Source organism: Toxotes jaculatrix, chromosome 15 (assembly GCF_017976425.1).
Source record: "Toxotes jaculatrix isolate fToxJac2 chromosome 15, fToxJac2.pri, whole genome shotgun sequence".
NCBI classification, from domain to species: Eukaryota; Metazoa; Chordata; class Actinopteri; family Toxotidae; genus Toxotes; species Toxotes jaculatrix.
This window is the reverse complement of record NC_054408.1, coordinates 15,862,032-15,875,263: the sequence shown is the minus strand read 5'-3', so window position 1 is coordinate 15,875,263 and position 13,232 is coordinate 15,862,032. Positions and strand designations below refer to the sequence as shown.

At 42.3% G+C, this 13,232-nt stretch overlaps 2 protein-coding genes across 2 annotated transcripts; one reads left to right on the top strand and one right to left on the bottom strand.

Annotated features, from left to right (window-relative positions):
* Positions 1 to 584: 584 nt before the first annotated feature.
* sept10 (septin 10) lies at positions 585 to 8,814 on the bottom strand. Its single transcript, XM_041057415.1, has 10 exons — positions 8,671 to 8,814; positions 7,265 to 7,379; positions 6,843 to 7,038; positions 6,465 to 6,651; positions 4,082 to 4,243; positions 3,747 to 3,843; positions 3,196 to 3,364; positions 2,974 to 3,106; positions 2,679 to 2,857; positions 585 to 2,162 (listed from the first exon to the last, which is right to left on the bottom strand). Exons 1-10 carry the CDS (start codon positions 8,698 to 8,700, stop codon positions 2,147 to 2,149), a joined length of 1,284 nt encoding a protein of 427 aa, XP_040913349.1. The 5' UTR covers positions 8,701 to 8,814; the 3' UTR covers positions 585 to 2,146.
* A 1,041-nt stretch (positions 8,815 to 9,855) lies between these two features.
* Positions 9,856 to 12,594, top strand: sowahca (sosondowah ankyrin repeat domain family Ca). Its single transcript, XM_041057725.1, has 4 exons — positions 9,856 to 10,204; positions 10,616 to 11,001; positions 11,391 to 11,780; positions 12,070 to 12,594. The coding sequence occupies exons 1-4, from the start codon at positions 9,856 to 9,858 to the stop codon at positions 12,535 to 12,537; spliced, it is 1,593 nt and encodes a 530-aa protein (XP_040913659.1). The 3' UTR covers positions 12,538 to 12,594.
* The last annotated feature ends 638 nt before the right edge of the window (positions 12,595 to 13,232 follow it).

Sequence of the window (13,232 nt, the reverse complement as noted above, 5' to 3'; positions counted from 1 at the left end):
GAAAAAATGAATTGAATCCATTTTATCATTTATTTTGAATCTATATTTTCATTTTTTCCAAAAATGAAAATATTAAGCAAAACATTTCAGAAAGTCTCTTACCACTCCATATCCTACCACTTCACATCTAACTATAATACTGTACCTGCTCAGATGCCTTGTGACAAATCCAGCCTCATGACCACTGACCTGAACATGAAATTTCTTCACATCTGGCTGACCTTTGTTGTATACCCATTTCCCATCTCCCCCCTAACTTCCTGTCACCTCTCTACTGTTGGCTGTTTCCAAAACACTATAAAAGAAACAGATTCCTCTTCATTAGGAACTAGATTGGGAGTATTGTGAGCAGGAGACTCAGGTAAAACCTGCAGCTGTGGTAAATGTTTTGTAAATCATGTTTTCGATGTGACGGCTGGCTTCAAAAGTAAAGACAAGCCAGTGTTGCTTGTATCAGCTGGCGGTGCGTGATACAAATCTTTACCACTTGTTTCACTCCACTTTACTCCACTGATCAGCAGCTGGTAACAGCAAAAACAAACACACATATTGTGAGATCAAAACAAACAGACAAGCAGAGCGTATCGTGACAAAAATACAAAGATTTATTTAGAAAGATGGAAAAAAAAAAGCTCCCAAATAACACTGTTTATTCCATAAATACAAGTGTAGTACAAATGTGTCTCAGACAAGCTTTACTCCATTAGGCCTTGGTGTGTTTCCCTGGATGTCAAAGCAGATAGTGTATTTCTATGTAAACGTCACACAGGTAAGGCACTAACACATCTTAAGCACTAGTGTGAGTATAAAGTGTCAGTGTTTGTGAGTAAATGTTGCTTTAGGTCGGTTACTCTGTGCTGTAAAAGGCTACGAGGTGAGAGACCTGGTCTTATCATGATTCCAGGGGGAAGTGAATTTAAAAACAACAAAAAAAAATGCTTAAAATGTAGTCACAAGCGCATCCTCCCCTTCTTCTTTTGCTTCCTCAGCAAACACCGACTTGACGTGATGCCTTTTTTTTCCCCACATAAGTCAGCTCTTTTCAGACATTTATTGTTTGTGTCAGCAGGAAAAATAGGGGAGCAAATAAAAGACTAAATATATATATATATATATATATATATATATATATATATATATATATAATTTTTTTTTCCCTGCAACATGTACCTAATTCAAATCCAAGCCTCGGCCTCTCCCTCCCAGAAACCTGTCATTAGACGGGAGAAGTTCAACTTTCTGGAGTAAATCTTTTCCTTTGGAACAGCAACAGAAGAATCGGTGGTGCTGATGCTGGTGTGCTCGGCTTTTAGCATCAAGGAGATGCGAGAAAAAAAAAACTTATAGTGAAGATGATAAGGAATTATAATGCCCTGTGACCATGCTCATGACACTTCTTAATGGTGAATGCACCATGGACTTTTATTCTGGATTAAAAAAAAAACGTAGGCAGCGTTGGACATGAAATTTTACTAGGTTCCACACTGACAGATTGCTGCTGCAACTTTTTTTTGAAAACGACTTGGGGATTTGTAGATTTTGAGATCAACGTAAAATTGTTGGCAAAGTCACCTCATGAAGTGCATGTCTGAAAGGGGCTCTGGAATAAATTACAAGCATGTTACAGATTACAGACAGTCTCAATGACAAGTTTGGTGCATTACAAAACATGAAGAGTCCTCAGTGATGAAAGCTAAAGATATGTCAGACACATAAAAGGATGTAGTCCCTTACTCTGTATTATTTGTACCTATTTGTGTCTTTTGATCTGTGTACAGCATCTAGTGAGAAGGCTGCGTGAGGATCAATCCACTGAGGTCTCCCTCAGTTTGGGTAAAAGGGAGGCAAGTGGAAAATAAATGTTTTATATAAAAATGAAAGGATAAATATAAAATATTACTTAAAGGAGTATAAAACTCACAAAGAAGATTAAAAATACCATTGAAGAAAGTGTACAAGGGATTCTTGGGTACAGTCATTAAACTTTGGCACCAAAAAAAAAAAAAAAATCAAACTCACACTTGTACACGCTGCTGGTTTGTGTGGTGTTTTCCTGGTTAGTGTTACTGGCCACAAAGGGCTGGAAAGGATGTTGGCAAAAATGCCACTGGTTATACTGGTCATAGTGGAGTGTGCTTCAGAGTCTTCACATAAAGCCAGAACTAAAAGAGAGAACAAGAGGGACAGATGTACATCAGTGAGTTGAGAATCAATTTTACAACATTAAAAAAAAAAAGCATACTTCACATTATATTATTGAATTTCCTCTGGGCAGAGCCCCAGTGACATAAGCCATAAGCACCTGTAACATCCTCTTAAATCCTTAGCCTATGTGGCCTTTTTTCCATTTCATTACTCAGCCTCCTATTTTATTAATTTATTTTTTGGTCTGTCCTTGCATTTACCTTCAAAAACTACAAAAAAAAAAAAAAACACTCTCAAAATCAATATCTGATTAAGTCTGAACCATTGCTGCAGTGGCACCACATAATGTCTGTTGACTCACATTACTTTTCCCAGCAGGTGGCAATGTGTACTAAATCAAATGAAGCTCTGTGTGATTATTTTCAACAAGTAACGACCCAGAAAGTTTACTTTCACCATCACAACCAATCTAAGGTATAGATGCTCAATATTTCCATGAAATACAAGCATCAGCTTTCAGAGAAGCGTCTTACTTCTTGCGGTCCTTGTCCTTCTTGCCGTTGGCAGTGAGACTCTGGGCCTGGAGGAGCTGAGCAGCCGCTCGTCTCTTACTGAAGGAGCTCTGGTCCTCCTCCAGGAGTCTCTTCTTCTCCTCTAAAGTTGCTTTCTCGTCTGCATGGAGGCGCTTCAGCTGCTCGAAGCGGCTCTGCAGCTGAAACACAGAGAACAAGGTTGAGTTACGGAGATGTCCATATTCTTGACAGTAACAAGGAAGGTTTCAGTCCAGTATCGTAATGAGTAGTTGCTTGTGTCTGCATGTCTACGTACCTCTCTCTCTGCCTCCTTCAGCTCAGCTTCCTTCTCCTTCACCCTCTGCACAAACATCTGCCTCATTTCGTCCTCTCTCTTCTGCAGCTCCACCAGGAACTCCTGACGCTTGGCCTCATAAGTCTGCTGCAAACTGCAACACACACACACACGTCAACTGTCAGTCAGGTCAGTTGTACATTTGTCTTTGTACAGCTGAGTTGTTGTGAGCTGGCAGCTCACCTGACAGGTTTGCACTCTGGGTCTGTGTCTTTGAATCCCATCTCCTCCAGTTTGCAGCGTCTGTACAGCTCATAGTGGCGAGTGTGCGTCTGCTCTCTCAGGTCCTCCATGTTCACACAGATCAGCATCTCCCTCAGCTTCACAAAGTCGCAGTGATTCTCGTTCTCCACTGAAATACACACAAGTAACAGGATTATCCCTCTGGCTGATTCCTCCAGATCTTTTCATGTCAGACTTAAAAAAAGTCTTTGAAAAGGCATTTCATCCAGGACAGGACACTGAAACTCCCCACTGACAGCCAGTGTGATGATATATTTTACTGAAGGCAGGCAGCTGCTTAAAGGACAGGTTAGGTTTAATCCACAGCAAGCCCACTGAACAGAAATGAACTGATTTCAAAATAAAGTGACACAGTGTTGAGCTCTTTCTTGCAAGTGCAAAAAAGGGATTCATAGATGTATTGTCCACTATATCAATCCACAGTAAGATCTTTGGTAATGCAAACTAAGTGGTAGAGGAACATACACACAACACACAGAGATCCATCTCACCTTGTACAACACCCCAGGGGTACTGACGAGCCTTCACCATCTTATTGCCAACGCAGACTTCCTCTGTGCTGCCTACCACAGCAAACGGCAAATGACCCTACAAAAACAAACAGTATGAAACTAGACTGCAAAAAAAGGATAAAACAGTGAGATTCACACTATTACTGTAAAAGGAATTTACCAGTTTTAGGTTTAACATGTAAATATATACTTCTTAAGTCACAGCTGTCCTTCTCACCAACTCCCTCAGCAATTCTTCCTCACACAAGCACAAACACCCACACATGCAAAATTCTTCTATTCTTCAAAATATGTGTGTTTGTGTGTGTTCTTACGTTCATAGTAGTGTTGACTTTAGCCACGGTCTCATCATCCAGGGGGAACTGGTAGATCTGGACGCCGTTGCTAACCAGCTCACTCATGATTTTGATCTTGAACTTGTGCAGCTCACTCTTACTGATGGTGTCAGCTTTGGCGATCACTGGGATGATGTTCACCTACAGTAAGACAGGACACATGTTCAGAAATAGATTTTTCTTCCTCAGCTATTATTATATACTACAAATACCTATGGCCTTGTACTAACTAAGAATGTAAAAAAACCACAAGGGTGTCATTAGCTTGATGTCATCTAATGGCATCAAGCTCATGACACCCCCAATCCACTTTGCCTGTAACCACTATATTCATAGTATTTTCACTGTATTCATTGTTAATTTGAGTGTAGTTTTGTTGGGCTAACTTCCCTAAACCTCTGACTATTCTGACAGTATCTGTTTTTAGTGCTGTATGTAAAAAAAAACAAAAAAAACTGAAAGCTGTTTTTAGACAAGTCTTATATAAACTGAGTTTACTGATGTTATTTCTGGCCCAGCAGCCCACTCTGCTGCCCAAGCCATCCCACATTCCTGTCTGTCCGTCATCCTGCTGTACCAGAGAAAGAGGCCTGGAATGAGTTGCTGTCAGTAGACAAGCTTCTGGGCCAGACCACACACCCGTACACACATTAAGAATACACACTGATCCCAGAAAAGAAAACACAACAATGCTAGGAGATCTGTTCCAACAGCTGTCTGAGTGACGGACGGTCTCTGTGTCAGTGCTGCACATTCAACAAACAGCTCTTTCTGTGTGTATCTGTACAGTGACACAAAAGGACAACTCGAGTGTGTGTGCGTGCGAAGTGATTACAACATTCCACTGCTTTTTCTACCCCATTCACACGCAAATCTGGGGCTACTGACACTCCAGAGCAGTGAAATCACACGAACACACAAAGAAACACAAAGTCACTATACCACAGAGAGCATGGGAAAGTTTCGGACCACTTTAAGAGCGATGGGAGGGGTTTTAGGCAGTGAACCACTCCCAGCAGTTAGACAAAAAAAAAAAACAAAACAAAACACAAAGTCTGGAAACAACCACAGCATAGCCCAATATATACAGAACCTCCTGCTGTCGCTTACATACACATCAGTTTATAAGTAGCTTTTCATATAATGTTCACATTCACATCAGTATCCTTCAAAGAACAAAAAAAAAAAGTAGCATGTACACAACTTTCTACTCACAATCCCACACTGCAATGTGGCATATCTTTCTAAATAAAAAAAAAAACCACAATCATGTGACACTACACATGAGTCATCACACAAAAAGATGATGATACAGCTCATTTACACTAAACTGTTGAATGTCCATTAGTGGTGGAGTAGGGAATGAGTTAACAAGGGAGTGATCTATAATCAACGCCGCAATGATTTTTGGGGATGCTTTTATGAGCCAGTATTTTATGCCGGCATTTCACCACTCTAAATCAAGTATGCTGACATGTATCAATAAATCAGCTACGCAGTTTCCTGACCTTGGAAACAGCAGCTGAAAGAGGAGCTTCCCCCCGAGGTCCACTTACTCGTTTGTTCTAAATCTTTTGATATATTCATTCTTGTTAACTGCAGTTTTCTAGCTCCAGAATAAACCTTTAAGCTCAGTTTTAAGGCCTACACAGGGGTCCTGAATGTACATGGTTGTGGTGTCTTGTTTTAGTTTTTATTACTCTTCTATTTTCTATGCTAGACAGGTCTGATTGTAATAGTACGACTGGCTGCCTTACAGCGTGTCTCTCATTGTGTTTAGGAATGGGAATTAACCTATTAAGTATGTGACAGCCCCAGGGGTTGGCCCTATGTTTGTTGTCTTCTGTAGTTGGCTGTGCTCTTCCCTTTTGTTCCAGGAACTCAGAGGGTGCAGCTGGGATCTTTATAGATATGTAGTACACCTGAGCAGTCTGGGCTCAGGAATCTATGAATCAGACCTGCTCGTGCCTCTCACTTTCTTCCCCTGGCCTACCAACTTACTTTGTTCATTGTGCCTTGTGTTTCACCTCCATGCACTCACACACACACACTACTTACACAGCTGACCTGCTCACAGACATACTTTCATTAAAACATTTTTCATTATCTATGATCTATGTGTTGTCCCCTTCCTTTCTCACGCCTGAGCCAGCCAATGAAAAATAGCCATCACCTAATATAATTAATGTGTGGAACAACCTGTGCAATATATTCTTGGGTACTCCAGTCAAACATGCCATTTGTCAGATTTCTTCATATTCCTCTGAGAGCTCCTGTTTATCCACTCGATGTATTACACAATACGTCGGTCTGACCTGTGCATGTGCAAGTGCACACACACACACGGTGATCCTTGACTTACCTTGCTGTCTAGTTTCTTCATGGTGACCAGGTCCAGGGATTTGAGTGAATGACCCGAGGGGGAGATGAAGTAAAGGCAGGCATGGACTCGCGAGTCATGGTAGTTGTGAAGAGAGCGCTTGATTTTTAGCTCCTCCTGCAGATAGCTCTCAAACTGCCTGTCAATGTAGTCCACCACCGGCTGATAGCTTCAGGAAAGACAAACAAGGCTGATCAGCGATGTGGGTTTTATGAAACACAGATTAGTCCACAACGGCAGTAAATGTATAATAGCATGTTCACCTAACACTCATTGTTAATCACAATCACTCTCGTCATCACTCAAACTCTCTTTAACACACTATGACAGTCTTCTTCACTGCCACGCTCTTCCTCCCACCTCTCTTGTTTGTTCATTTGGTCTCCAAAGCCCACAGTGTTGACCACGGTGAGGCGTAGTCTGACATTACTCTCCTGCAGGTCATAGGTCTGAGCCCGTAGCTTCACCTGAGGCTCAAAGTGGGACGACTCAAAGTTCTCAAAGTTGGTATTGAATAGAGTGTCCATTAGAGTAGACTTGCCAATACCGGTCTCACCTAGAACCAGAATAAGAAGTGACACAATTTTTAATCAATAAACTTCACGGCTGAGATCCAATTTTGTAGTCAACAAACTTAAACTTTCCTTTGGTAAAGTAGGGATGTCAAGTTATCAAGCTTTGCCACTCTAGTCAAAATGCATTCTAAGTATGGTGCAAGAGGAAATGTGCTTTAATACCAGACAATCTGTGTAACCGGAACAGTGTGTATAATGTGTATGTACCTATGCAGAGAATATTGAAGCAGAAGCCCTGGCAGATGGACTTGTTGACAAGCTGGTCTGGAAGGCTATCAAAGCCCACATGGCCTGCCAAGGACAGGGGTCGGACACCTTTATCCTGAGGAAGAAATCACACAAACGCACAAATCATTCTCAAGATGCTGCAGCCGTTTTCCCTCACCAAAGAAAAAAAAAAACCATTACCCCAAGGAAGTGGGATTAGTCAACGAACCTGTTACAAAATGTAAACTTTTACAACTGTAAAATTTACACTTACCTGTTCTGCAATGTCTTATTGTGGGCGATTAAAATTAAATCACAAAATATTGCACTTATTATACAACTACTGGAATCATTGACATACCAAATGATCCAGCAGCCTGATCCAGCGACCTAGATTCACCTGGAAGTGCTGCTCAAAACACTACCCTTTTTTAACATGCACATCCTAATTTCTTGGAATTAAAACAGCTTTGTGATTTTGGTGTATCACATTCACAAGTGGATCTTGGCAACTATTATAAAAGATTTAAAAACATGCTTTAAAGATTATAAGTGTATTTTTCACCCAATCAGCCAGAAACATGGGGAAAAGCGTTAATCCATCTTCCAAAATCTACGCTCTCCCGTTGTCCTCCTCTGACCTGCCCCCGTCTGAACTATTCAGAGATCCCGAGTATCGGTACTCAGTCAAGCATAGGGCCAACACTGACCTGGTTGTAGCGTGTAGTACAAAGTAATGACGTTAAGGAAATTCTTTATGACAGGCAACTTTTTATAATTGCACTCTCTATTATTTACCTGGGAAACACTAAACGTTCACACAAGTTTCAACAACGTGGTATTTCTGACCAAAGGTCTTGATGTGGAGTACGTGACCACCAAATTTCATTCAAAAATATAGCGATTTAGCGGCGCTTAACGAGTTAGCTACATAGCTAGAGTTACCTACATAACTTAGAAGAGTTATAAACACTAGATACGTTTTTGGTCATTTCTGTATCAGTTACTGTAACACAAGAGTTTTTAACTGTGCAGCACACAACTATTTTCAGAAACTTTTGACTGCTGGATGGCTACCGTAGTGTTTGCCAGCTAGTTCCACCACGGGTGTATTTGGTGAAAGATGTAATACGGAAACTTCTTTCAAAAGTTAGAAATAGAAGTTGAAAGGACCCGCTTGGTGTACTGGATATATGTCGACGTAAACGACAGATGTGTTGTTGTTTACTACACTGTAATAGCGTTTGAAATGCTGTGCAAATGCATGTTCTAACTTGAACATAACTCTAAAGACTGTAACTTGTTATCGGGCTAGCGGTAGCTAACATAATTGTAGCCCTGGACACTCCCTGCTCAACTGTCAAGAACACTGTCAATTGTCAACCTCAAGGGTGGAAAATACTAACCGGCTGCCGAGCAACGTCCGAAGAAGCCATAGTTTTATACAGAAGTTAATACCCCCGATAGATTCACAAATAATACAACAAAATTAACTAAGGAGCACCGTCTTTTTTTAGAAAGCTGATCGGGACCGCCTCACAGGGTCTACCGTCGACAACTGGACAGACTATACCACCCAAAACAATGTAAGAATGAAGTGAAATTTTTAGTTTGCAAATATGGGTTAAAACTAACACTCATCAAGCCGGTGCAAATTATCGGTGGAATTTGAACATCAGCATAGGTTTAAAGAGGAAACATATTACAAGTGTGTGAAACTGTCGTGAAAAAATATTCATTGACTGTGTTAATACACCCTCCTTCTTTATATAATGGTACAGCCTAATTTTTGCAGTTGCTTCCATTATATGTTGCGGACTGTATATAAAAAAATGTGAATTCAGGATCAGTACAAATATGCAGCTACGCGTTAAAAATCGCAATGAATTACAAGAATCTGAGAGTATTCTGAAAAGTACATCGGTTGGCCTGCTTAGTTAGTGTGGAAAGAAAAAGCTCTCTGGCTGTAGTTTAGAAGATGCGTTTCACAAGGCTGGTCACTATCATTACATCTTATTCTGTGTAAAATATACATTTTCCAGTCTACTTTTTTTTCACTCATTTGAGTTTAGTTTCCACGGACTTTAGCATATTTGTCATATCTGTTGCCCGTTAGCAGTCTGCGACGTTGATTAACAAGATTACCATGGTTTCTCTAGTTAAAACATCCCGTCAACGGGCTGTAGTTACCTATTACAGATCTAAAGCAGTTAGTTATTCAGTACAGGTCCAAAGTATGTTTCCACTTCTTTCCCATGCCCTCGTGGCTCATTCGAAACTTAAAATAAACCCGCTTTCTCGAAAAATCAGAGTACGAATCACTGGAAGTCCGAGTTTACGGTGAGCACGGGAACGCAGCATGATTTTTTGCCTTTGTGAGCTGTTTGCTCTGTTGCTTCGGGGACGTGCGACCCCTGTCTGCCGGAGCCCGACACTGGTCTTCCCCATGGAGAAAAGGAGGAGGCCAGAGAAGAAGATGCTGTCATCCGTTGTCACCGACCTCGGTGAATGACAGCAGCATGGACACGGTGTCATTTTAAAACGTTTTCGTGCAGCTTAATTGTCTTTGGACTGTGTTTGGACCGTCCAGGATGATGATGGCGTCCCAGTGCACGGAGCAAGCCGTGCAGGAGTTCTTGATGGAGAGAGGAGGGAGGGTCCAACAGATGGAGCTGATCGATCATTTCCTATCGGTTCTGGGGGGAAATGACCAGTCGAAGAAAGGGGTGGATCGCGAGGTTCTGAAACGCATCGTGGACAACGTGGGTTTGGTTAAGGTGGAAAACGGTGTGAAATTTGTGTGTTTAAAGACTGAAGGCAGCGCGGAGTCGGTGATGTGTACGGACGCAGACGGCTACAATCAGGCGGAGTGCAACGGCAATATCCAGGAGACACTGGTCAACGGTGTCAACGGCAACCCTGACAACGGAGACCAAACAGGTGAGGGAGATGCACCCATTGTGTTAGTCTTATTTTATATTGTCCGCTTGTTTTCTCCTTGATTTGTTTGTTTATGTCACTAAGTTAGCTAATGCATGTCTGTACGCTCCTTACCAAGGTTATATTTATATTTGTGTATCTTTACGTCCGCTTATTTACAAATCTGGTTAGGTTTTAAAACCAGCTGATTAACACACTCAAGGACCAGGATTTAGTAATTGTTCTCTAAACTCCCGTGATTAAGATATTTAACACAAAGATAAATAACAACCCTATACTCATGCATACCTGGGCAGGATACAGTGGAGTTTGGGTTTAGATTATGTAACAAACTATTCACTTCTACAACATGTAAACAATCCGTATTTGAGCTGAATGACCGTGACAAAAACATGTTCAATGGTTTCACAGGAGTACCTATCCCACCTGGTGCAGGCCTGGACAATGACAAACTGTCAAATGGCAATGAGCAACCTGCAACTCCTTCCCAGAATAAGGCCAACACAGGGACACCTTCAGTTGGCGGAGGAGGGGAGGTGAAGTTGAGGGATAGGAGGAGGCGAGAGTCAGCCCCAGTTATTGGAGTGCCAGAACTGGACCAGGTTCACCCTGGATGGTCTCACAGCCAGCAGGTCAGAGGGGCACGTAGGGTGTCCAAAGGCTCCCAGCGGGCAATGCTGACGAGCTGCCTGTCTGAAGACAGCGCCTTGGAGGGTCTGGACCCTGTCGGAGATATTAACACGCCCAAGGGAAGTCGCAGGAACTTCATCGAGCTGATGATGAGTAGTTCTCCACAGGTAGGATACTGTCTTTTTCTGACATGTCATAATATTATTAGTATGTCAGCTTTACAACTCTTTCTACAAGGCATAGCAGTTAATTCAAATAACAAGTTTGTTAGAATCTCTCCTCTACCTTTGCCTGTGTGTAAATGGCAGCGAGGCCAAGAGCACAGCCTTTGACCGCTGATGGGAAACATTTTGTGTGTGATCATAAATGCACGACATTTAATTCCACAGCTGCAGATTTCTGTCTTATGTAAGTGAGTGATTTGATACAGTGATGTAACCTAGCTTGCCGTAGCTCTTGCAGCAGGGTATTGTAAATGACTTTTCTGAAGAACTGCCACAGTATCTGGTGTGACATAAAACAATGGATGTAAAGTTTGCTCTTCTTTCTTCTGCAGGTTCGGAGGTCTCTGATCAACCGCGGCTCACGCCTCCGGGACTCAGTGAGGAGTGATGGCGATTCGGCATCACTCCTCTCCTCAGCCACTGATGAGGACTGTGCCTCAGTGACCCTGGACCCGCTAGAGCACGAGTGGATGCTGTGCGCCTCTGACGGCCTGTGGGAAAGTCTGCAGCCCCTGCTAGCTGTCGAACCCAGCCTGGTGATCAAGAAAGACTTTGTGACTGGCTTTACCTGCCTCCACTGGGCGGCCAAGCAAGGCAAAGCTGAGCTGCTCTCCCAGCTTCTGGCCTTCGCCAAGGAGAATGCTATACCTGTGAATGTAAATGTTAGATCAAGCGCTGGATACACACCACTACACCTGGCAGCCATGCATGGACACACACAGGTGGGTTGCTGTGACAGCGGTAGTAGAGGGGTGTCATGTGTTACATCTGCTCAGTGAAGCATCAAATAATTACTTACACTCTGCCTGCTCTAGCTACGATCATTAGAGGTCTTCTTCAAAACATAGTAAATGATCTAGAACTAACTTAATTTGTATCAGCAGTTTTTTTTTTCACTTTTTTCTCTTACTATTATCTTGATCCAAACACAGCCCAAGGAAAGCATGAAATGCCTCCCTAAATGGGATGTATTTTGTGTTTCAGTATCTGAATTTTCCCTGTGATTGACAGGTGGTTCGTGTATTGCTGTCAGACTGGGAGGCAGACCCTGAGGCTCGAGACTACAGCGGGAGGCGGGCCATCCAGTACCTCCCCCCACCGCTGGCTGCTGACCTGCAGGAGGAGGGAGTGGTCACCTCACCAGGTCCTGAGTCAGACAGCGAAAACACTAACGGCAGCAGTGGGGGAGGAGGGCGTGGCTGGAGGTTTCCCAGAGTCCTCCAGGGCAACCTGAACCCACTGCGGTTACTGAACCCACCAGCTGAGGCAGCAGAGGAGGCAGTCGGGACCGGGAAGACCAAAGGGGGCATGCAGAGAAAGTCGTCTCTGAGCAGGCTGAACGCCCGGCTGCACCGAGGGCGCCACCGAGCCCAGATCATCCACAGCGCTTCGTTTAGGGACACAGGAGAGGTGGGAAGAGGAGAGGAGCTCCCCAGCAGTCCTCTCCGAACCCGACCACTGTCCAATCTGTTTGGATGAATTTACACCAGCCCGGACCAGCTATATAGATATTTAAACCAGTTTGACATGTTTTGATTTACAGGATAAGGTTTACTCACCTTTATAAGCTGACAGGTCAGACATTTTTATGACCAAAATTAATGGTACACATCCTAATATATAGTGTGGAGCCGTTTTTAAAGTTTTATTATTATAGGATTTTAAATAAATAACCACAAAATCTAACTTATTTTTGTTCTTACTGCAGTTGTTAGACTTATGTTGACCACTAACTGGAAGAGACTGTTCACATAGAATTTTTCCTTTTTTTTTGTTTCGTAACAACAGTTGATTGATTGAAAACTGATCTACTGCTCTGTGAATTGCTTTTGAACTTGATTTTTGTGTTGGTGGATTTTTCTATATTTCTTTAGGCTCTGTTTCAGAGCAGGTAGCAAATATTACACCAGATTTTTTTAGTTTAATACCTTACGTTCGAATAATGTTCAGCAGCAAGGATTGTATTGGGTTTTCACTTTAGTTTGGACTCTCAGTGGTGAGGGATTTGACAATAGCACTTGGTTTGATTACCCACGGTTATCACGTTTTTGTTTGCGGAGTAAAGTAATATATTTCTACAACTCATTTTCTATATTTCAACCTCCATTTGATTGGATGGTGCTGAATTTTTGTAGGATTTTCCTGTAATGTGAATGCATCTTTTTTTTTTCTAA

Excerpts from the sequence above, each read along its gene's own strand:
- sept10 (XM_041057415.1), bottom strand. The coding sequence starts at position 8,700 with ATGGCTTCTTCGGACGTTGCTCGGCAGCCG. Across the intron at positions 7,380-8,670 it reads CGGACGTTGCTCGGCAGCCG|GATAAAGGTGTCCGACCCCT; the intron begins GTTAGTATTTTC and ends TTTCTTCCTCAG. Across the intron at positions 2,858-2,973 it reads TGAAGGAGGCAGAGAGAGAG|CTGCAGAGCCGCTTCGAGCA; the intron begins GTACGTAGACAT and ends TCTGTGTTTCAG.
- sowahca (XM_041057725.1), top strand. The coding sequence starts at position 9,856 with ATGATGATGGCGTCCCAGTGCACGGAGCAAGCCGTGCAGGAGTTCTTG. Across the intron at positions 10,205-10,615 it reads TGACAACGGAGACCAAACAG|GAGTACCTATCCCACCTGGT; the intron begins GTGAGGGAGATG and ends ATGGTTTCACAG. Across the intron at positions 11,781-12,069 it reads CCATGCATGGACACACACAG|GTGGTTCGTGTATTGCTGTC; the intron begins GTGGGTTGCTGT and ends TGTGATTGACAG.